Source organism: Oryza glaberrima, chromosome 5 (assembly GCF_000147395.1).
Source record: "Oryza glaberrima chromosome 5, OglaRS2, whole genome shotgun sequence".
Taxonomy (NCBI): Eukaryota; Viridiplantae; Streptophyta; class Magnoliopsida; order Poales; family Poaceae; genus Oryza; species Oryza glaberrima.
The window spans coordinates 14,107,059-14,129,084 of NC_068330.1; the positions used below are offsets into that span (position 1 = coordinate 14,107,059).

The window sequence follows — 22,026 nt, forward strand, 5'->3', positions numbered from 1 at the left end:
TTAAAAAATATTACTACTATTTTTTCTATAAAATTAGTCAAACTTATAGTAGTTTCGATTTTGACCAAAGTCAAAATATCTTATAACCTGAAACGGAAGGAGTACTAGAATTTATTATCCGATAAAAGAAAAGCAAATGTTGAAAAAAAAAAGAAAAAGGAAACAAATAATCTTACTCTTTTCTAAAGCAACGTAGCAATGCAGAGGGGAGAAAAGTAGAAAACCACACAAAGAGGATAGAGGAGAATGAGATAGAGAGCAGGGCCAAGGCGGCTTTCAGAATTCAGAATTAGCGGTGACAACTGACAAGAACTTTGCTGGGCAATCGTTTGGCTTATTCAAAATTCAGGGAATAAGCCAAACAACATATTTACAAACGAAAAATAATTTGTTAACAAAACTTTTATATACGTGTTCTTAACAATCTAAAAGCAAAGACGGGAAAATATACACCAAGAAAAAAAACCTTAAAATCAACTCAAAATTTAATATTGAAAATTTAAATTTTAGTTTATAAATATAAGCATAAGAGAAAAGATGGAAAAGATGAGGTTGTTGGGCTCGTTCAGGAGGGCTGATGGGCCCAGATTATTGCCGCGCATTATTTACGTCACACATCCAAAAATACAATTTAATTTCTCTGAACTTTCAGCAACGCCCTTCTACATCAGCATTGCTTAGAGCCTTAGACCACTTGTTCAAGCTAAATACCCCTTAACTCATCCCTATCATATAAACAAATAGATTACCGTTCATCCATATTTCATCTAATTCGAACGGGGAAGTCCTTTATATGTTGCAGGTTTACTCATGGTTACTCATGCCTCCTTTATATGTTGCCGGTATACTCATGGCTACTGCTGCCAGTCACCGGAATGAAGAGTTTGTCGGCTCTGTACAAAGTGGCGAAAATCCATCGATTAAAAAACGGCAGTTTTTCTTACCATAATTTATAGAGAACTCCAGCTACAAAGGTGACTGACAAGCACCAGTTTTACCAAGGAATGTGTTGCAGACCGGCCATGGTGCCCAAACACTGGTATTTGGTAAGGTGGCTGAAACACGGTGTTACAGTCAGGTGCTCAGGGCTCCGGCAATATGTGATTGCTGTGATCCTCTCCTGTGACACTGGCACTGCCATCAGTGACACCGTTAGGAAGGCTTGCTCTGTTAGCGATAGCTGGGCTGGAATACGGGGAGTATGAAGAAGCCGCGCTACCATTGTTGTTCCTAGTTCGTCCAGCGGTACTACTTCTTGTTGTTTTTGTGCGAGCTTTGCGTCCCTGAAAGTGCAACTGTTAAAAAGAGATACAGGCAAATTGCTTCATGCAATATACATTAGGCACAACAAGGTAAAGTGGAGTAGACACATAATAATAACCCATAAATGTGACAAAAATGCTGTGCGCGCGTCTCATGAATTTATCGGCAACTGATCAACAGATAAAACTAGTTTAGGGAAGTCCAGGCACTAGATAGGATGAAAACAGAATGAAGACAATGCACAGAAGAGGTATAGAAAGAAGGGTGGAAAAAGAGAAGATCCTACAACATTTGCATTCTATAAGTGCAGAGAATTAGCACAAACACCTCCTTTGCCGTGCACATGTAGGTTGGTTAGGACAGAAATTGATAAAGGATACCCTAATAGAATAGTACCAATTTACAGTCAACCCTAATTCATGGCTCCTTCAGTAACTGAACAAGAGCATCATATATCTCTAATTAATGGTTTAACATTTAGAATACATGAGAACTTGCTTGAGGTGTTAATGATATCCTATTCTACATAGGTGCCGTTATGGACTTCTCTTAAGTATGTGTTCCTCTGAATTTAATTTAAGATGACCAATTCATAATCATACCGACTGCTTGACATATCTGAGTTATTCCAGAAAAATTCCAAAATCGTGAATTCAATTGATCTAAACAAAATAGGGAGTTGTTCGGTTAGCCTGTTTGTTCCAAGTCAGCACATAAAAATGGAAGGTTTTATAATCAGAACGTGAAGATTTGCAACAAACTTTAAGATCAAACATCTTCTCAATGACTCAAACAGGAAAAAGAAAGATCAAACATCAGAAAATAATTTATCAGGATAATATTCTAAAGCTGAACTGTCAAGAACAACATTGAATCAAGTGCCCAAGTGCCCAGACTTCAGATTGATGAAACAAACTTCTCAATAATCATCAATAATTGACTTAACTGAAAAATCCAGAGATAGTTTAATAATGTCCATATATTCTGGTGGATAATAAATATCGGTTTTAGTGTCAATAGATGTCTTTTGCAAATCAATCAGAACTTGAAGAAATATGTTAATACACAACTGTAATTATAGAAGTTCTGCAACAAGTTACCCCACAGTGCCATTCTACATTTGACCACAACTTAAACATTCTGATGTACAACTGCCTGAATGAGAATAAGTTGTTAAATTCCTGTGATTGAAACTAACCATTTGTCAGAAATGTCAAATGGCATAGGCCTGCACATTGTGTATATCTCACATGGAGTAAACATGACAAGCTAAAGCGTAGTTTGCAGTACAATCAATCATTTTACTGTATGAACTTTCACATTTTAGAATGCTGTTATGGCATATAGCTTTAAATTAAACGTTTGAGACACCAGCATTTAGTGAGTGCATTATTCTGGTGAAGTATCACTGAAGTTACTGCATTCATGCAGAAGAAAGATATTCAAAATATGTTTCCACTAACCAGTAACATTTTCCACAAAAAGAAGATAGTTATATATGGAATTAGTTAGTTAGTTGCGTGCATAAGCTATACCAACAGATAATTGGTGATTTAACTGACAGAACAAAATTGACATTTTATTACAGTTTAAGGTTTTAAACAAGTGCCACGTTAAAACAAACAAGTTATGTGGAAGCTTCACTTGATTCTTTTTTATGTGCATGCAAAGCATTATTAAGAATATCCCCAAACCAACAAGCTCTTTTGTGCACTGATGTCTTGCTTTCTCCAGGCAAAAACAATTCCAGTTTACAGATGCAGCAGCCCATTATGATCCATTGTTATCTCAATCACAAAACTGTATGAAGCAGCAGCTGGTTTGCTGTGGGTTTCAGTGAGAAGACTATACTACCATCCCCAATTCCTTTACTTTCTGAAACCAATCCCAATTCATCAGGAAAACAATTAACGAGGTGGCTTATCACATCACTCAGATCAGCACACACCAACTAAGCCTATCCATATATACTGCATTCCTACTTGCTTAAAACAAATCAATTAAACGATCTATGAGTAGTTAGTAGCAATGAAGAACTACCATTCTGATTCTAACGAAAACGATAGCACTGAGACTTAACACGACAATATGGGCGCAGCAGCTAGCCGCAAAACTGCGGTGGCCGGTGGGTGCGACTGGGGGGAGATTACCTTGCCCATGCACTTCTCGAGGTGAGGGGCGAAGCGGCCGGCGGCGACGGGGCGTCCGCAGTTCATGCAGTCGACGAGGTCGGCGGCCACGGCGGGGAGCACCTGGCCAAATACATCGACCACCCCCTTGTTCCCTCCGCCACCGCCGACGGCGCCGCCGCCCTCCTCGGCCCCCGGGTGGTCGCGGGCGGCCCAGGCGCGGAGCTCCTCCTCCTCGGCGTCGACGCCGCGGTCGAGGCCCAGGCGCGCGATGCGGTGGCACTCGGAGGCCACGTCCACCACCGCGGTCTCAAGAAGCTCCTCGAAGCAGGCCAGCGCGAACTGCGCCACCGCAATCCCTCGGTCAGATCGCGGGAGGAGGAGGAGGAAGGCGAGGGTTGGGGTGGTGTTACCTGGGAGCGAGGGCTGACAGGGGCGTCGGTGGAAGACGACATGGCCTCCTCCGGGCCCCGATCGGGGGAAAAAAACGCGGTCGGCGGAGGCGGAGGCGATGGCGCGGCCGCTCAGGGTCGATGCAGCAGGCGAGGGCGGCTGCGTGGAGTGGTCGTCGGCTCGTCGGCGCCGGCGAAGGGAGGAGGACGGCGGCGTTGAGCTGATGCCGGCGGAGGGACGACGCGGTGGCCGCGGGGAGGAAGCGAGGGCAGCCGCAATTCAGGGTCGCCGATGCCGGGGAAGGAGAAGGCGAGGTCGGCCGGCGTCAGTCAGGCCGAGAAAATTGCCATTATACCATCTTAAAAAGGGGTTTTGCCATAATACAGTACCATTTTACATTTAGGATTTTCCATTATGCCAGTCTCAATGCAGAGGGTTTCACCCAAATGCCATTTTCTCACAATTCTCCATTTTCTCACATCTTTGTTGACCAAAATGCACTTAGTTAAATAAATTTAAGTATATAAAAAAATATAGATTATAAAGTAAATACCGCGCAAATATTTTTACATGCAATTTTTTAAATGTAGAGTGGTGTTTTGGTGAAATCCCTTTTTACGATGGTAATTTTGTCTACGGGAAGAGTGGTTTGGAGCGAGCATATGGAAAGGAAAAAAATTATACTTCCTGCATCGTTCAACCGAAATTCCCCAAATTTAAGTGGATGGATACAAATAGTTCAAATTTCAGTCTACTGATTAGTGTCATTCGATCGAGATCCAACAGCCTATCCATCTGATTCCATCTTGGACTGGAGGCAGGAAGAGAGGAAAGATAGGGGGATGATTGACTCACTGGTAACAATAACTTTCTTGTTAAGCTTTGGTGTCGATGGGATGGCACTAAAATTTCGATAGATTTTCTTTAAATTAGGATTTTGGGGGTTGAAGATGGTAGGAGAATGGTAGGGGGGCAGGAGGCGGATTTATAGAGAAATTCGGGGTCATGAGAAAAAGACAGAAACGCGAGGTCGATGTTGGATTCATCAATAGAGATGGGGGAGAAGACAAACAAAGAGGCCCCGAAGTTAAAGATGACACTGGAGAGGTTAGAAATGTGAAGGGGATATGGACAACATGACAGCGTTAGCCACTAGATATGGGTGAAGAAGGGTAAGGTAGGGAATCCCGCTGGCTTGATATCACCTAGACCTACTCTCATGTAGCTCTTGGTTTCAAAGCATCAAATGTTTTCGTTTTTAGTCCCGAAAGTTATCTCCGTTACTTATTTTAGCATTTCGTTAAAACTGTAGTTACTTTATTATCAGCATGCTCTTTTATCTTCTTTCTTCACTTGCAAAAGCAGTAAAGCACCTTGGAAGACAAGCCTATTGCGGCTTGGCGAAGGATCGTGGGTATGCTCGAGGATAGCAGTGTGGCAAGCTTGATGGAGGTAGCCAACGGAAAGCTTGATGAAGGCTCAACCATGGGAGAGCGTGAAGAAGGTGATGTCCACTTGCAAGCACAAGAATGACGTCGTGGTCGTGGGTGAGCTTGTGGGTGGCGTCCACAACTAATTTAAGTTAGCCACGCATAATCACGTGGGTGTCCGTCTATCCGCGTCTTGTCTACTAGGACGAGAATCAGAGCTGTCACCACCTGCCGTCTACCTCTGACAAAACCGTGGGGTACACAACAAACAAAGGTAATCTCTAACCTAGATATCATGCCTAAGTTATTAATTACTGCTCTAATATTTGCGTATGAACTTCCTTCTTTATCAATAGTCCTAGTACTAGAGCACTTAGTACGAATACTAAACAATAAACCTACAAAGATGGAAATCTATCTCACTTGGACTAAGTAATTAAATAACATAAAAAAAGGATCCCGGATATTTACTTTATAGAAGTTTCTCCGAACTTGAAGCAGAGTGTAATGACAGCTCCAGTACTCCTCCAGAATTCCTCCTAGAATGCTGCATCCATTGAGGTAGAAGTCGGAGAGAGCGCCAAACTTCCAGGCACTCCTCCAGAGCTTCCCCTCACTCTACTTATTTTCTACTAAGAAGTGACTAAGCCTACATAGGAAGAAGATAGTACCCCAAAGAGTTGTGTGTGTTGAGAGTGACTTGCGCTCCTCCTTTTATAGGGCCATATGACGGTTGTAATGGCAGTAACTGCCGAGGAACCCGGCATAACAATCATTGGGGAGCCATCGGGAGCGTACACGTGGAAGCAGATGGTGAGAGGACGCAAAGGCGGTTCGGTCGACCTCCTAGTTCGGGCGAACTTCTGGGCCACCTCCCGGCCACTCCTTCGGCTAGGAGGCTGCCTAGTGGCCCCCAACATGTTATACCTTGGTTGGGCTCAATTCTAGGTGGTTTTGTTTGACATGTGAGCCCTCCAATCTGTGTAATAGTGTCCGGATTGTTCGGAGATGTATTTTATCGCATGACAGGTGTGTTTTCTGCATAAAATACCTGCATACACATATTTCACCAACACAAGTATAAATGATTAGTAATAATCCCTACTATTAAGTTGGATACCATATTTTATTTCATTATATGCAGGTACTGATGGTCTGATATTATGATTTAAGGACCGTTAACAACACCCCCACACTTAACCTTTGCTCATCCTGAGTGAAGGCTATGGACCCTACAATAGGGTTATGACTTCCTTACTTAATCATGCAAACAAATTATTCAAAGCCATGCCTGTACTTGTGGGTCTTTGTAGTGTCTACCATGCGATCCTGGGCAATTGAGAAATGGAACAATTTTGACTAGTGCAATAGTACTATGTCTACAACATACTCTTCTACCTAGGATTTGAATAAGTTAGCAATAGTACTTTTACATTTATTACCTTATTCCTCGTGGGGCTTATAACTTCTCCTCGCCTTGGGTAACTTATCCTCGCCTTGGGTAGTTGCAGAACAGAATGGATCATAGAGCACAAATCACCTTGTCTTTGTTTCAACTTTCATTCCCGAGGTTTTCGAGAATTTTTGCAATTAAAACAAAGTTCCTCAAATGATACTCTCGATCACTCAATGCGTATAATATTCCAGTATTGTCTCTTTTTACCTCTAAAAGGTTTATATGTGGAGCTTGTGGTAGAGAAAAAGATATGGCAATACTTGCATCACATATATTGCAAAATAAAATAGAGGATCCAAGAACTCTTTTATTCCTAACATGGAGATGTGGTTGGTTTTTCTCCAACTATCTCTTTTTTTCATGATTGCCCAAATATATTTATTGAGTACTCCTTTTCTCTTTTTTCTCAATTTGTTTTCTTCTCATAATGATTTAGAATATTTTCTACCCTTCTATCTCTTTTTTTTTCTTCAGCCATCTCTTATTGTAGACTACTATAAGAGACATTTTGAATCACATGGTGGAGTATTTATTTGGTGGATGGAACTGTTGCTCACCCCAGTGTAGAGCTAGCACAATTATGATAGGTCAATGGCATGTTTTTTCTAATCTCTTGTGTAGAGATCAAGCATATATGGTGGGTGCACGTGAATGGACATCTTGATCAAGAAAGCATGAAAAGAATCTCACAAGGGTCACAACCTTGTATTAGGGTTAATTATATTCCAATGTAAAAGCAGGTAGCATATGAGTATAGGCTATTGTATTAGGGTTAATTAGATTCATGCCATTATTATTTTTGCAGTTTTGAAATATACTATTACTATTCATCTATTTGGAACCATACCACTATAACTTCACAGCTATTTTAAATATACCACTACTTACCCCTTTGTTGCTTTTTCTAAATCTTTTGGACCATATTATCCCTAACCTCTTCATTCATCCCATACTCTCTCTCCCGTTCATCTTCTCCATGGAGCTGCAGCTCTAAGCAAAAGTAGCGGCGGTGGCAGGGCCGGTGAGGCAGTGGTGCGCCGGGCAGGTGGCATCCAACCTGGTTGCATCCATGAGGAGTACACCACTCAGCGAGTAGAGAATTTCCCCACGATTTTTTTCCTGTTTATTTATTTTTGTTTTTTTCTTTTATTTCTTTCCTTACGATTTTTGCTCCTACTCTGGTTCTTGTTTGATTCATCAGGTCGAATCTTTGTGACGGTTTTTGCTCCTGCCTTTTATATATGGGGTTGCTCTTTGATTTTTTTTCCCATGTTTTTTTTCTCCTGATTGAGTTCTTTGATTTATTAGGTTAAATGTTAGTGAGGAGCGCTGCACGGGAGAGTTTCCTCAAGATCCAGCCTTCCCCCCTGTTGAGGTTGTCGGCAAGGCAGGGACTATTGTCGCCAATGAGCTTGTGGACGACAGAGGAAGAAGTTGAGCTTACAGATGGCGATGACGATGGATGGCACCAGCCCGATGCTGTTGATTCCATCCCATTCGTCACTGCCTCGCCTCAAGGTCCCCACCCCGGCCCGTCCCGCCCCCATCCTCGCCACAGGAGGTGGCTGCTCCTCCCACCGTCCCCATCCTCGCGTCTTGGACGGCGTAGTTGGACGGTAGGAGGAGTGCTGCGTTGTTCAGGTGGCCGTGGTCTCCAGATCCACCAGAACTACATCGTTTGCTGCCACACCCCATGCCGTCGCCGGTGGCCTGACCACCCTGCTGCTATGACTTGAGTTGTTGCTTCTAGGAGGATAAGGGTGGGGAGAAGATGAACGGGAGAGAGGAAGAAGACAGGGGCACTTCGGTCAAAATATTTGAGAAAATACCCTGAAGGGATAAGTAGTGGCACATATTGAAAACGATGAAATTATAATGGCATGGTTCTAAATAGTTGAATAGTAATGGTATATATCAAAACCATAAAAGTTGTAATGGCATGTATCCAATTAACCCATTGTATTAAGATCATCATATGGCTCTGGTGGGAATTTATCATCATTGAGGAACTTATAAATTTTATTCTTTTCGAAAAATAAATGCTTCGGAGTTCCAGTATCACTCAGAGAAAGATCATAGCACTCTATTTCACCGGTTCATATTCAAAACATCAACCTAGACGTAGATCATGCTTTTTGCAACCCACAAGTTTCAAGTTCAAGGCAAAGATTTTTTACCAACAAATTAAATTCAAAAACTATAGTGAAGACTAAACTTTAAACTAAGCACTAGAGAGAAGTAAGAACAGAACAACTATTCATCATTTCAACTAGGTAAACTTAGAACATTCTTACTGCATATAGGAAAGCCAATATTTTTTTATATCTTTATGTTTTATAAATGTTTATCATTTTTTCTTTTAGTAATGCAAATGCGGAAAAGTAAACAGACAAGTTACCATAGTGGGGGAGGCACTCCCCAAGATAGCTTCGTGCTTACGGTGGCGGGGATCAACTCACTGCGATATGAAGTAGACCATACAGCAACAAGAAGTGGTTGTAACATGGGTGGTTCTGTGGTGACATGAGCGCTAGCATGCAAGCGGAAGGTAGGGCAATGTCAAGGGTGACTTGAGCAGTTTGCCTGTCACGCCCAAAAATTCGCTAACCCGAATTTCAAGCAAATGTATTAAAATCTCTGTCCAGGACTAGCCAGAGTATACAAACAACAAATTGATACATAGATCCACGTCTTACAAAGATATAAAAAGGTCTTACATATGCAGCGGAATTAAATTATCGAATAATCTAAACTAAGATCTTCTTGCTAGCGTAGCATCTTCCATAACCACAGGCATCCTCAACGTCCAGAACAAGCCTAATCCTCGTAGAAATCTCCATCCGAATTATATTCTGCTTTTGAGAGTTGGGAAAAATAAAGCAAGACTGAGTACTATCTATTGTACTCAACAAGTCATACCAATGGAAGGCATGATGCAGGATAATAGCAAAGGAGAGCTATAGGATTTGCATAAAAGCAAGCATTTTAAAATCACAAGTTGAATATAGTAAAACAGTAGATATAAATTAATCAATATTAAACATCACTTCCCAACATTTAACCATGTTGAAACAGGCCCAACCAAACCATCTAAACTAAACCAGTTCAACACTTCCAATTATTAAGATGAGACTAATCATGGTGAATCTAGTAGACAGCCCATAACCGCGGGCACAACCATTCGAATAGTTTTACTCTGATCAGAGGTGTTCAAATTTACCCACAAGACACAAACCCATGACATGTTACCATGCGCCTCAATACCACCACAGTACCTCGGAAATAAACTGTGACAGAACCCTTCACATAACCCTCCCTAACCAATCGTACCCACATCAGGTTTCACCCCCACTCCTCAACAGGCAACGGGTAGTCCCCTCTTGTGCCTAGGTGAATACGGAAGCAGCAGAGACCGTAACACGATCATTCCTACTCCATCACGCCTACCCTTGCCTTGGTACGTCGGCTAGGTTAAGCTACACTCCAAATTCAGCCTGTAGCCCATGCTGGCTTGTGGTAAGTACGAGCAATTCTTCTAGGGTTTTGCGAGAACCGGTCCTTAATTGCCATTGGTGCGACTAGCAAAACCATGCACCCACAATCCACCATTTAAACATATTTTAGTTTAATTAAATGAATACCATGGTGGTACATTATCATTAAATTAAGGACTAAATTAAGATGAAACCCATAATGTGCTAATTGATTTAAGCATGGCTAAGCATCACCTAAACCAATCATCTAATCAATGTATATCCCAAGCTATCAAAGACATAAGGTAACAATAGGCATCCATCCCATGTGACATTATAAAACCAATGCAGTTTAATAGAAAGCAGGGGATTTTATAAAGTAGGTTCAATATGATCAATGTTGTATGTATGACTTGCCTTGCTCCTGAGCTGATGAGACTTCGGCGACCACTTCGTAGTAAACGGGAGCGTCAGAACTGCCGGATTCTATACGACAAACAAAGAACACAAGCAAACATGCTATAAGTCTACTAAAACAATAAAAGAAACCATTTTTAATGGATTCTAGACATTTTTATGAATTTACTGAGACTTGAATGGATTAAAACGGAGCACGGATACTTTAGATATGAATTTTAGAATATGCACAGTGTAATTACTATTAACCGGAAACCTTATTCCATTATTAAATATTAGCGCCCCGAGGGCAGACAAGATCAACGGAATAGAACAACGGTAGACAAGCCCCATGGGTCAGCGACTCAACGAATCGACCTACGATGTCATGGCACCACTCAAACGATCCACCTAACCGGCGAGCGAAACCGGCTGCTCGGGTCGGTCACAGAACCAACCAAACGACTCTAGGGTTTTACCGACTCGGCTTGACCGAATCGGGATGACAGAGATACACTACGTGGAACGCGGCAAGACATGGCACGACAAAGCGAGGCCGGCACGACAGCGGTAGACGCGTGGCACGTGGCGACAACACGACCGGCAGTGGCAGCGGCGGCTGCAGCGGCTCGGCAAGGCGGCGCGATGGCTGTGGCAGCCGCAGCAACGCGGCGGCTAGGGCAAGCACTGGCAATGGCGGCACCGCGACGGCGACGCACTAGACGGAGAGATGAAATGAAAGGATACATCACCGAGAAACAACGGCAACCGGTGGAGGAGCGACGATGGTGGCGACCCGGCGGCAACACACGGACGGCGACGACGGCAACTAGGGCACAACACAGATATATTATATTAGATGGGGTAAGTCGACGGTGAACCATACCGGCGAGGGACAAGGGGAAGGAAAGGGCTCACCGGAGATGATGGCGACGGCGGCGACCCGACAGCGGGGAGGCGGCGGCGTGGCAAGGCGGTGGCAAGCAGCGGCGCGGCGCAGGAGAGGAGGGGGAGGAGCGGCTAGGGTTAGGGCGGCTTGGAAATAGAACAAAAATAAGAGGGGGTGCGGTACTTATATAGGTGGTGATGGGATTTGGTGGGGCCGGATGCGCCGTGGCAAAGGAGAAGGGGGAGGGGCGGCACGCAACTAGTGAGAAGGGAGAGGCGTGCAGCTGGGGTGGTGGCAAAGGGAGTTGTAGGGGAAAAGGAGGCGGTGCCGTTTTAGGAAAGAAAAAGAAAACGGCGATGGAATCGGAATATGACAGGGACTCGACCCGTGAACACAGTGTGAGGCCGAAAACGACAAGGGGTCAGACGATGCGGCGGACCGCGGGCAGAAAGTGAACCAAAAACGGTCCACGACCAAAGGAGGAAGGGGAAAGAATTAATTAGAGTGAACCCAGACGATTTTTATTAGGTTAACGGGGTTACTTCCTCTGCTTTGAATATTCATCTGAAAATCTTGTTAGTGGATTAGAGCATGAAGAATTCGAAAAAAAAAATCTCATGGCCATTCGGATTATTACTCGGATTATTAAATTAAGATTTGCTCCAGGTTAAACAGAACATTTTCTTCGGGTGATTTATTAACGAATTGAAAACTAAGAAAAAGAGGAAAACTCCGGGTGTGACATTGCCTACAGGATCACAGGGTTGGCATGACCCAACCCTCTCTCTCTCTCTCTCTCTCTCTCGCTATATATATATATATATATATATATATATATATATATATATATATATATATATATATATATATATATATATATATCTTTTTAACTGCAATATGATTTGGGAACCTTAATTGAAATCCAATGGTCCAAAATAAATGCAACGTAATGACTTGTATGAACTCTGATTAAAGCAAACTATTTAAAACGATGAATTTTCACACCTACCTTCTAACTAATTTCCATACACTAGTACAGATCCTTCCATCTGTGACGGCCTATAACAAAACTGGAATTTACGGGCCATCACAAGGAAGTAATCTCAATCGGGCTATGGTCGCACAGCCATGGTATATCGCCATAAAACTAAAGCCCGTCACGGATGACACTTATCTGTGACGGGCCATAGTTGAGGCCCGATTGAGATGAGGGTTCCATATCTCAATCGGGCCCTAAACGAAGCCCATCACAAATGTGGGTCATCTGTGACGGGCTCCAACTAGAGGCCCGATTGAGATAAGTTTAATGCCCGTCACAAATGACACTCTTTTTTGACGGGCTTTTATTAAGGCCCGATAGAGATTACTTGTATGCCCGTCACCGTTGATTGTTTTAGGGCCGTTACAGATATTTTTTGCACAGTATAAATACCCCCCACCACCTAGTGTAACTGTATCCCACTGTTCACTATTTTGGTGGGAGGCTGTAGGGGGCGATTTTTTTCTTTTTTTCCAAGGAAAACAGAAAATTCCCAAAAGTGATCAAAATGGATCAATCAAGTGAGTAATATTAATCATTAATTGAGCAATTTCATCACGTATTACTTTTGCAATACTGATCTTATAAGATGTGCATGTAATTTGTTTTTTTTTTATTTTGTAGCAATCGATCGAAGTTGGATGTATGCGAAAAGTTTGAAACGTCAGTCTATGGAGTATAGAAAGGGCGTAATAAATTTTATGAACGCCGCGGAGGAGGATCGGAAAAGAAGAAATAGTGATTACATGTGTTGTCCATGTGCAGATTGCAAGAATGAGAATATGTTTGATAGCCGCAGAGGACGTACACGGTCATTTGATACAACGAGGATTCATGAAGGGCTATACATGTTGGGTGAAGCATGGAGAGCAAGAATCAGGAAGTGGAGTAGCAGCAGACAGAAGTGGTGCGCATAATCAGGAAGATGAAGATAAGCATGACATGTTTATACCTTCTCCATTGGGCGGTGAAATGGTTGATGTGGATCACGATCTGCTGCAAGACATGTTACGTGACGTTGAGGACCCAGCCCAGAATGAGAGAGATGGAATGAAGTTCAGCAGGTTGGTCATTGATTCCGAGACGCCTCTGTACGCTGGATGCAAAGCAAAACACACTAAGTTGTCAGTTACCTTGGACCTAATGAAGCTGAAGGCAAGTAGTGGATGGACAGACAAGAGTTTCACGGATCTTTTAGGAATTTTGAAGGCTATGCTTCCTGTCGAGAACACATTGCCCGCGACGACGTACGAAGCAAAGCAGGTTCTGTGTCCACTGGGGTTAGAGGTCCGTAGAATTCACGCTTGTCCAAATGACTGCATATTGTACCACAAGCAATATGCGGACTTGGATGCTTGTCCTGTCTGCAAGGCTTCTCGATACAAGCGAAAGAAAAGTGCTGACGAAGAAAATAAGTCAAAGAGGGGTGGTCCAGCGAAGGTTATGTGGTATCTACCTATCATTGATCGTTTCAAGAGAATCTTTGCCAACCCGAACGAAGCGAAGTTAGTACGTTGGCACGCCACGGAGAGAAGGAATGACGGTATGCTTAGACACCCAGCGGATTCGATTGAATGGAGGAATATCGATCGAAAACACAAAGACTTTGCTGCCGACCCTAGAAACATGAGGATATATCTGTGTACGGATGGCATGAATCCTTTCGGTGACATGAGTAGTACTCACAGCACTTGGCCAGTTCTTATTGCGAACTATAACCTCCCGCTATGGTTATGCTTTAAACAAAAATATATTATGTTGTGCTTGTTAATACAAGGTCCGAGGCAACCCGGCAATGATATCGATGTATTCCTGGAGCCTGTTATCGACGATCTGGAGATTCTTTGGAAAGAAGGTGTGGAAACTTGGGATGCATATGGTCAGGAGAACTTCAAGCTAAGAGTTCTATTGTTCTGCACCATTAATGACTACCCTGCACTCGGTAATCTTTCCGGACAAACTATAAAAGGAAAGAAGGCATGCTCCGATTGCAAGGAACATACACGAAGCCGGTGGCTGAAGAAATCACGAAAGATGGTATACATGGGTCATTGGAGGTGGCTCCCGCTATGTCACGCATTTAGAAGAAGGAAGAAAATTTTTAACGGTAAGAGAGAACTTCAGCCTGCTCCCAAAGATTTGTCCGGAGATGAGGTCCACAATATGGTCAAGGACATAAGCAATGAGTTTGGGAAGAAAAGAAAACGTAGCAAGACAAATGAGAAGGGTATGTGGAAGAAAAAATCCATATTTTGGCGGCTACCTTACTGGAAAGATCTTGATGTCCGTCATTGCATTGATCTCATGCATGTAGAAAAGAATGTGTGTGAGAGTTTGGTTGGCCTGATGTTGAATATTCCCGGGAAGACAAAGGACGGGTTGAACACGCGCCTTGATCTACAAGACATGAATATTCGCAGTGAACTCCAACCCATACGAGATGCGGAGACAGGTAGAGTGTACCTCCCTCCAGCTTGCCACACATTGTCGAAGGATGAGAAGATCACAATGTTATCATGCTTAAAGGATATTAAAGTTCCATCGGGCTATTCAGCGAGGATAAGTAAGTATGTTAAATTGGACGATCTAAAACTTGTTGGAATGAAGTCTCACGATTGCCACGTGCTAATCACACAAATCTTGCCAATTGCTATCAGAGGCATTATACCACTGAAAGTGCATCACACGATCCAACGTCTGTGCGCCTTCTTCAATGCAATTGGACAGAAGGTTATAGATCCAGAAGATCTAGATGGGTTGTAGACCGATATTGTGAATACCCTCTGTCACCTGGAGATGTTTTTCCCATTATCTTTCTTTGATATAATGGTTCATGTCCCTGTTCATCTGGTGAAGCAAACAAAACTATGTGGCCCGGCCTTTCTAAGGGAAATGTGGCCGTTTGAAAGGTACATGGGAGTTCTGAAGTCGTACGTTCGTAACAGAGCTAAACCCGAGGGGAGCATCATTGAAGGTTACACGACCGAGGAGGCTATTGAGTTCTGTGTCAATTAAATGTCCGATGCCGATCCTATCGAAGTTCCTGCGTCTCGTCACGAGGGAAGGTTGTCAGGTGTTGGCACAATCGAAAGGAAAAGAATTAGGCCCGATCAAGCGTCGTACGCGCAGGCTCATTACGCTGTATTCCAACATATGGCAGAAGTTGGCCCATACTTTGAGGAGCACTTAGCGAAAATCCGAGATGAGAACTTGGGGCGATCTGATGCATGGATTAACAGAGAACATAATTCTCGGTTCAACGAATGGTTCAAGAATCGTGTGACAATGTCCACGGATGTCCCAAATGAGACAGTACAGTTGTTGGGGATGGGACCGTCTTGGACCATAGACACATGGCAAGGATACGATATAAATGGATACACATTTTACACCGTCAAACAACACGACAAAAGCACAGTGCAAAACAGCGGCGTCCGTATAGATGCATTCCAGGATCAAGTTGGGTCAAACACATACTTCGGCCGCATTGAGGAGATCTAGGAGCTAAACTACGTCAAGTTCAAGGTTCCTTTGTTCCGCTGCCGTTGGGTGAATCTACGCACTGGTGTCAAAGCCGACAAGGAAGGTTTCACTTTAGTAGATCTATCAAAGGTGGGATACACTGATGAACCATTTGTACTTGCGAAACAGGTTGAGCAGATATTCTACATAAAAGACCCTTCAAACAAGAAGATGCACATCGTGAGGGATGGAAAGCGCCGAATTGTAGGAGTTGACAACGTCGTCGATGAAGAAGAATACAACCATAATCTTCATGTAAGACCTCACATTGACCTTGACGATGATCCCCAAGAGCATGTGGCATATGCTCGTTTAGATCATACGGAAGGCATAACCTTGTGACCGATGCATTTGTACTTATCTATTGTAATGAATGAAGTATTTTGTTTTATTGTTTTATTGCAAAGACTTGATATGTGTAGTCATTAATATGACTAATTTTGTTTTATTACAAATGACCAAAAGAAAAGTTGTAGATCCTGATGAGAGGATCAACTTTGTTGTTGACCATATTTCCATTTGAAATCATTTAGTATTTACAAATGCTGTTTATATTTGTCATATATTCAAATTCAATTTCAAGATGTTGGGAAAAAAGTTATATAGAAAAATGACCAAAATAAAACTTGTAGATCTTGATAAGTCATCGGTGACGGGCCTTAGTTTACGGCCGATAGAGATTAATCTATCTCAATCGGGCTTTGCCGTAGGGCCCGTCACAGATGACTCATCAGTGACGGGCTCTATACTAACGCCCGATTGAGATGACATTAAGGCCCGTCACGGATGACTCATCTGTGACGGGCCCTAAGATAATGCCCGATAGAGATAGATTAATCTCTATCGGGCTTTAACTAAGGCCCGTCACCGATGACTATTTTCCCATTTTTCAAAACAAGTCTTTATATTTGTGCGTACAAAATATATAGCTGCTATATAATAATTCATTTTATTAGTCATAATACATTTTCGGATACTAAATGATTTCAAATCGAAATATGGTCAACAACAAAATTGTAGAGGTTATCAAGATATACAATTTTTATTTTGGTCATTTGTCTATATAACTTTGTTCCCAACAGCTTGAAATTGATTTTGACAATATGACAAATCTAAACAGCATTTGTAAATACTAAATGATTTCAAATGGAAATATGGTCAACAACAAAGTTGATCCTCTCATCAAGATCTACAACTTTTATTTTGGTCACTTCTTCATCCGACAAAGTGATAGTTATATTATTCACAAAAATCACATTTCTCTCATCTGGTTTATAAACATCAACACATATATGTCAATTTTGTAAACATTGGTACTATCACTTTGTCGGATGAAGAAGTGACCAACATAAAAGTTGTAGATCTTGATAAGTTGTACAACTTTGATGTTTATGGCTTTTTCATTTGAAATCATTTACTATTTACAAATGTTGTTTTAATTTGTTATATTTTCAAAATCAATTTCAAGCTGTTGGGAACAAAGTTATATAGACAAATGACCAAAATAAAAGTTGTAGATCTTAATAAGCTCTACAATTTTGTTGTTGACCATATTTCGATTTGAAATCATTTACTATCCGAAAATGTATTATGACTAATAAATTGAATTATTATATAGCAGCTATATATTTTGCACTCACAAATATAAAGACTAATCTATCTCTATCGGGCATTATCTTAGGGCCCGTCATAGATGAGTCATCCGTGACGGGCCTGAATGTCATCTCAATCGGGCATTAGTATGGAGCCCGTCACAGATGAGTCATCTGTGACGGGCCCTATGGCAAAGCCCGATTGAGATGACTCATCACTCTACTATAACTAGGGTTTCTCAGATCGGATCGAAAATTTTTTTAAGTCCCGCTACAGTTTCCCGCCTCCTTAGAACCCTAGCGCCGCCGTCGTCCTCCATCACTGAGCCCGCCGCCGTCGCCACCGAGCCCACGGCCGCCGCCCTCCATTCGGACCGACGCCGCCTCCTCACCGACGACCCCCACCACCGCCGCCACCGAGCCTCTACACCGACCAGCGTCGGCCTTCCTCGTCGTCGCCTCCCGCGTCCTCACCGACGCACGTCGCCGACCCCCACCGAGCCCGACGCTGCCCGCCCGGCGCCGCCCTGCTCGACCGGCGTCTCCACCGACCGGCGCCGCGCTCCACCGAGCCCGGCGCCGCCGCCGCGAACTCCTCCTTCGCCGAGCCCGCCGCCGCCGCCATCGAGACCGCCGCCTCCACCGAGGCCGGCGCCGCCGCCGCCAACTCCTCCTTCGCTGCCCTCCACCGTCATCCTCCACCGGCGACGCCCTCCACCGGGTTCCGCCGCCTCTACCGAGCTCGGCGCCTCCACCGACCCCGCCGCCTGCACCGAGCCCAGCGCCGCCTCCACCGACCGGCGACGCCCTCCACCGAGCCAGGCGCCGCCTCCACCGAGCCCGCTACCAAGCCACACCGGCCATTCTCACCGTGCTCAGGTTAGTCCTCCATCGCGCCGCCCATGTGGATGAATAGATGAATATATGAAATGTGGTCGGATGAATAGATGAAATGTGGTCGGATGAATAGATGAAATGTGGTGAATGTATGATTTTAGGACTTGATGATATGTGGAATTATTAGGATTATTAGGATTCTTGGGACTTAGTGAAATTTAGAAGGAGATGTGATGTGATATTAGGTTTATTTATGTGAGATGTGCAATTTAATTTATTTTTATGTGACATTCAATTCATTTTATTACTGTGAGATGTGCAATTTAGTTTATTTATGTGACTAATAGATTTTAGAACTTTGGATTCTTAGCCATTGAAGCACTGAATAGTGTATTTTCGTTATTTAGAAAAAAGTAGACGATGTCTCAGCAAGGCGAACCAATGTCGACGACAACTAGTGGGTCCTCAAGAGCACGTACTCCTAGAACAGGGAACAAAATCCCTAAGGAACGGTTCCGCATAACAGCGGTGGACGCCGTAGGGTTGTCGACATCTCCAAGGAAAATATTGAGCCGATTTAGGTCTATCTGCGGGGTCATAGGGAGGCAGAAATTCAGTATTCTGCAAGATGACATCAAGCTCGTGCCGGCCGCAAAGAAGGACATTGCTTGGCTAACGTTCAAGGAGAGCTTTGATTATCCTACAGAGCATGAGGACCGTCTCAGGCGCGCTGCTTTCAAGGTTACGAGCAATGCTTGGAAGAACTTCAAGACTAAGCTAGTCGGCGAGTTCGTCTACAACCCGGCGAATCCAGATCCAAGAGAGAAATTTCCTTGGATCACGGAACAGGTTTGGGAGGAATTCCATGCGAAGAAGTCGACCCTCGAGTCCAGAGCTAGAAGCGAGGCATATCGCTTGCTCCAAACCAGAAACCAGCATCCGCACCGGCTTGGCACCGCCGGATATGCCGGTAAGGAAGAGGAATCGCAACGTGAGGATGAAGAAGCGGAGGAATTGTGCACACCGCTCGTGTTTGGCGATATTCCACACCCTTGGGCTAGGAACTGGGCCAGGGCCAGGTACCATAAGAATGATGATGGCACAATCTTCATGCCAAATGCAGAAGATCAACAAGTATACGAAGCTATAGTAAGTGTCTAGTCAAACTAGATGTTCGCATTGTTTCCCATCGTGCAGTTTATTTAACCCCACTAAATTGTAATGCAGAAGGAGTTAGTTGCCGAGCAACAAGCCTCGTAAGAGGCTTGCTCTCAAAGACGCGAGGACGACCTCCTCACGAAAGCATTGGGCAACAAGGAACACCGTGGACGGACACGGGGCGTTGGGTCTTCTGTTCCCTAGAAGTATGGATTTCCAGACTACGCGTGGCAGTACAAGAAGCGGACTTCCAACAAGGCGGAGAAAGATGCACGCCTTGAAGCCAAGATCCGAGTGTCGATAAGAGCTGAGCTGACATCTGAATTCGACGAAAAGCTCGAGTCGATGAGGGCCAAGATTAGGCAAGAGATCCGAGAAGAGCAACAGAACCCCCAGGCCGCCGCTGCTGCTGCGCACGAAGAGTTAGGAAGTCCCACCCAAAAACGCAGCAGTTGCGCATCAACTGAGGTGGCGGAAAATCCAACATCGGTCGACAGCGCCGTCGACCACATAACGGTAAAAGTTTCGTCCACAATGCATGAAAGACTTAACGAGTCCATATGATATATAATATTCTAAAAAAATTGATTAATCTATCGCAGGAACCAACGAGCTGCACCCTCACAGTTAGGGTGATGCCGACCTTCACAGTTCCAGCAGCCGAGGGACTTGCGTACAAGCCGACCCCAGAGACAAGAGTGCAGAGTGCAACTCAGGGGCGACTGTGCAAAAGTTCAAGTTGACTCGGTGAAGCCGGAATATGAGCTATTCCCACTAAAGTATCTACCGAACGACGAGGTCCTCTCACTAGGAAATGCCCGTGGTACCTTCATCCAATGGCCCAAGGACCTCATTGAGATCAGGATTACAGCGAGGCCAACCACTGCACCAGGCGGTCGTCCACCAAAGAGACCCGCCTCTGCTCCTTCAGCCCCTCCTGCTCAAGATCGTCATGCACAATCTTACGATGTGCAGTTACAATACGACACGGATTTTGGGGAGGACCGAACGGAGGCCGACAGCAAGGCGATTCATGAACCCCCACCGATGAAGAAGAGCAGGAAGGCACACTCTTCCCCTCAGAGAATTACTCTCGATAAACCCGAAGCAAAGGGGAGAGGAAGGGGAGGAAAGGTGCAGTCCTCGCTTCTAGCTCCAAGGAAGCTAGATCTAGGCAAGGGCCAGGAAGAGACTAAGGGCAAAGAGGTCAAGAAAAAATACGTCGCTCCACAGGAGTTCCAACTAGGCATGCCATTGGTTGGAGATGACGTGCTTGCCGCAATGGGCACCGCTTGCAAGGACCTTCACGCATACTACATGGAGAAATCTAACGCCAGGAAGCCGAATAAAGCTACCAATATCCTTGGAGAGCACGATGGAAAGCCATTCCTTGGTCCAACAAATTATATCGTCGTCGACTTCAAGGATCTATTCGACCTCTACAGGCTCCGAGCGGTTGACACAAGCCTCCTTAAGTGCTACTCCTCGTAAGTATTGTCGCCCAACTCAATCTGGTAATAACAATCGGATTAACTCGCTTACAAGATCGTTTATCCTGTGTGTAGGTTAAGTTGGCAATGGTATCAGAAGAATGCACCAGAAGTTGCCTTCCTTGATCCACAAGTGGTCACTGTCACAAATCTCCAGAATGACCGTCAAGGAATGGTCAACTACATCTACGACACCTTGTGGTCCCGCCGAGATAAGGAGTACATTATGTGCGCCTATAATCAATAGTAAGTGTGTTATCTAAATATACACAACAGCATGACACATTCCTTCAGTACTTAATTAACTTTCACTATATTAATGCCGCAGTGCCCATTGGATCCTTCTGGTCATAACACCTAAGTGGAGTACATGTCACTACCTAAACTCCAGAATTGATAAGAACGCATATGATTGGACCCCAATTCAACTAGCGATAGATGAAGCGTGGGCCCAATACGTGCAAAGAGGAGGCCTCAGGAAGACAGGACATGACACCCTCATCCACAAAAAAGACTTCCCGGTGAAGCAACAAATAGGTGACCAGTGCGGATTCCATGTGTGCCACAACATGCGCCTTCTGTACAGAGAAAAGGTGAAGACTTTGGCTGAGTTTGAGGTCGGTGGTCTCAATTCTGATAGACTAACTACATTTTAGTACTTATATATGATCGATCAACTAATCTAGAATTATGACAATGTAGGGCACAATTACCAAGTCTCTGCCTACTAGCTTTAAGGAGGTTCGCGAGGAGATAGCCAGCTTCATCCTCCGCGAAATAATTAACCCCAAAGGAATGTTTAGGCTTAAACTAAAATGATGAACAATGTTGAACTTTTATGTTTAGGCAATGATGAACACTTATTATGCAACTGTGATGATGTAACTATGATGCTTATATTTATGTATATATTTCATATGTTTATGTTAAGACTTGCTAAATAAATATTTGATCCAATT

General features: G+C 43.8%; 1 protein-coding gene across 2 annotated transcripts; it reads right to left on the reverse strand.

Moving 5' to 3' along the window:
* Positions 1–617: 617 nt before the first annotated feature.
* On the reverse strand, positions 618–4,157 carry LOC127772692 (SAGA-associated factor 11). Of its 2 annotated transcripts, XR_008017452.1 has the most exons (4): positions 3,806–4,157; positions 3,414–3,734; positions 999–1,283; positions 618–893 (listed from the first exon to the last, which is right to left on the reverse strand). XR_008017452.1 is itself a non-coding variant. In XM_052298645.1 (3 exons), exons 1-3 carry the CDS (start codon positions 3,845–3,847, stop codon positions 1,083–1,085), a joined length of 564 nt encoding a protein of 187 aa, XP_052154605.1. In that variant the 5' UTR covers positions 3,848–4,157; the 3' UTR covers positions 618–1,082. The 2 variants fall into 2 exon arrangements, 1 of the variants encoding a protein (XP_052154605.1); XM_052298645.1 differs by having other exon boundaries at positions 618–1,283.
* Positions 4,158–22,026: the final 17,869 nt, after the last annotated feature.

Bases quoted from the DNA above. Each gene is read 5' to 3' on its own strand.
- LOC127772692 (XM_052298645.1), bottom strand. From the start codon at position 3,847: ATGTCGTCTTCCACCGACGCCCCTGTCAGCCCTCGCTCCCAG. The intron at 3,735-3,805 runs GTAACACCACCC...GCGGTGGCGCAG, and splicing joins CTGTCAGCCCTCGCTCCCAG to TTCGCGCTGGCCTGCTTCGA. The intron at 1,284-3,413 runs GTAATCTCCCCC...TTGCACTTTCAG, and splicing joins TCGAGAAGTGCATGGGCAAG to GGACGCAAAGCTCGCACAAA.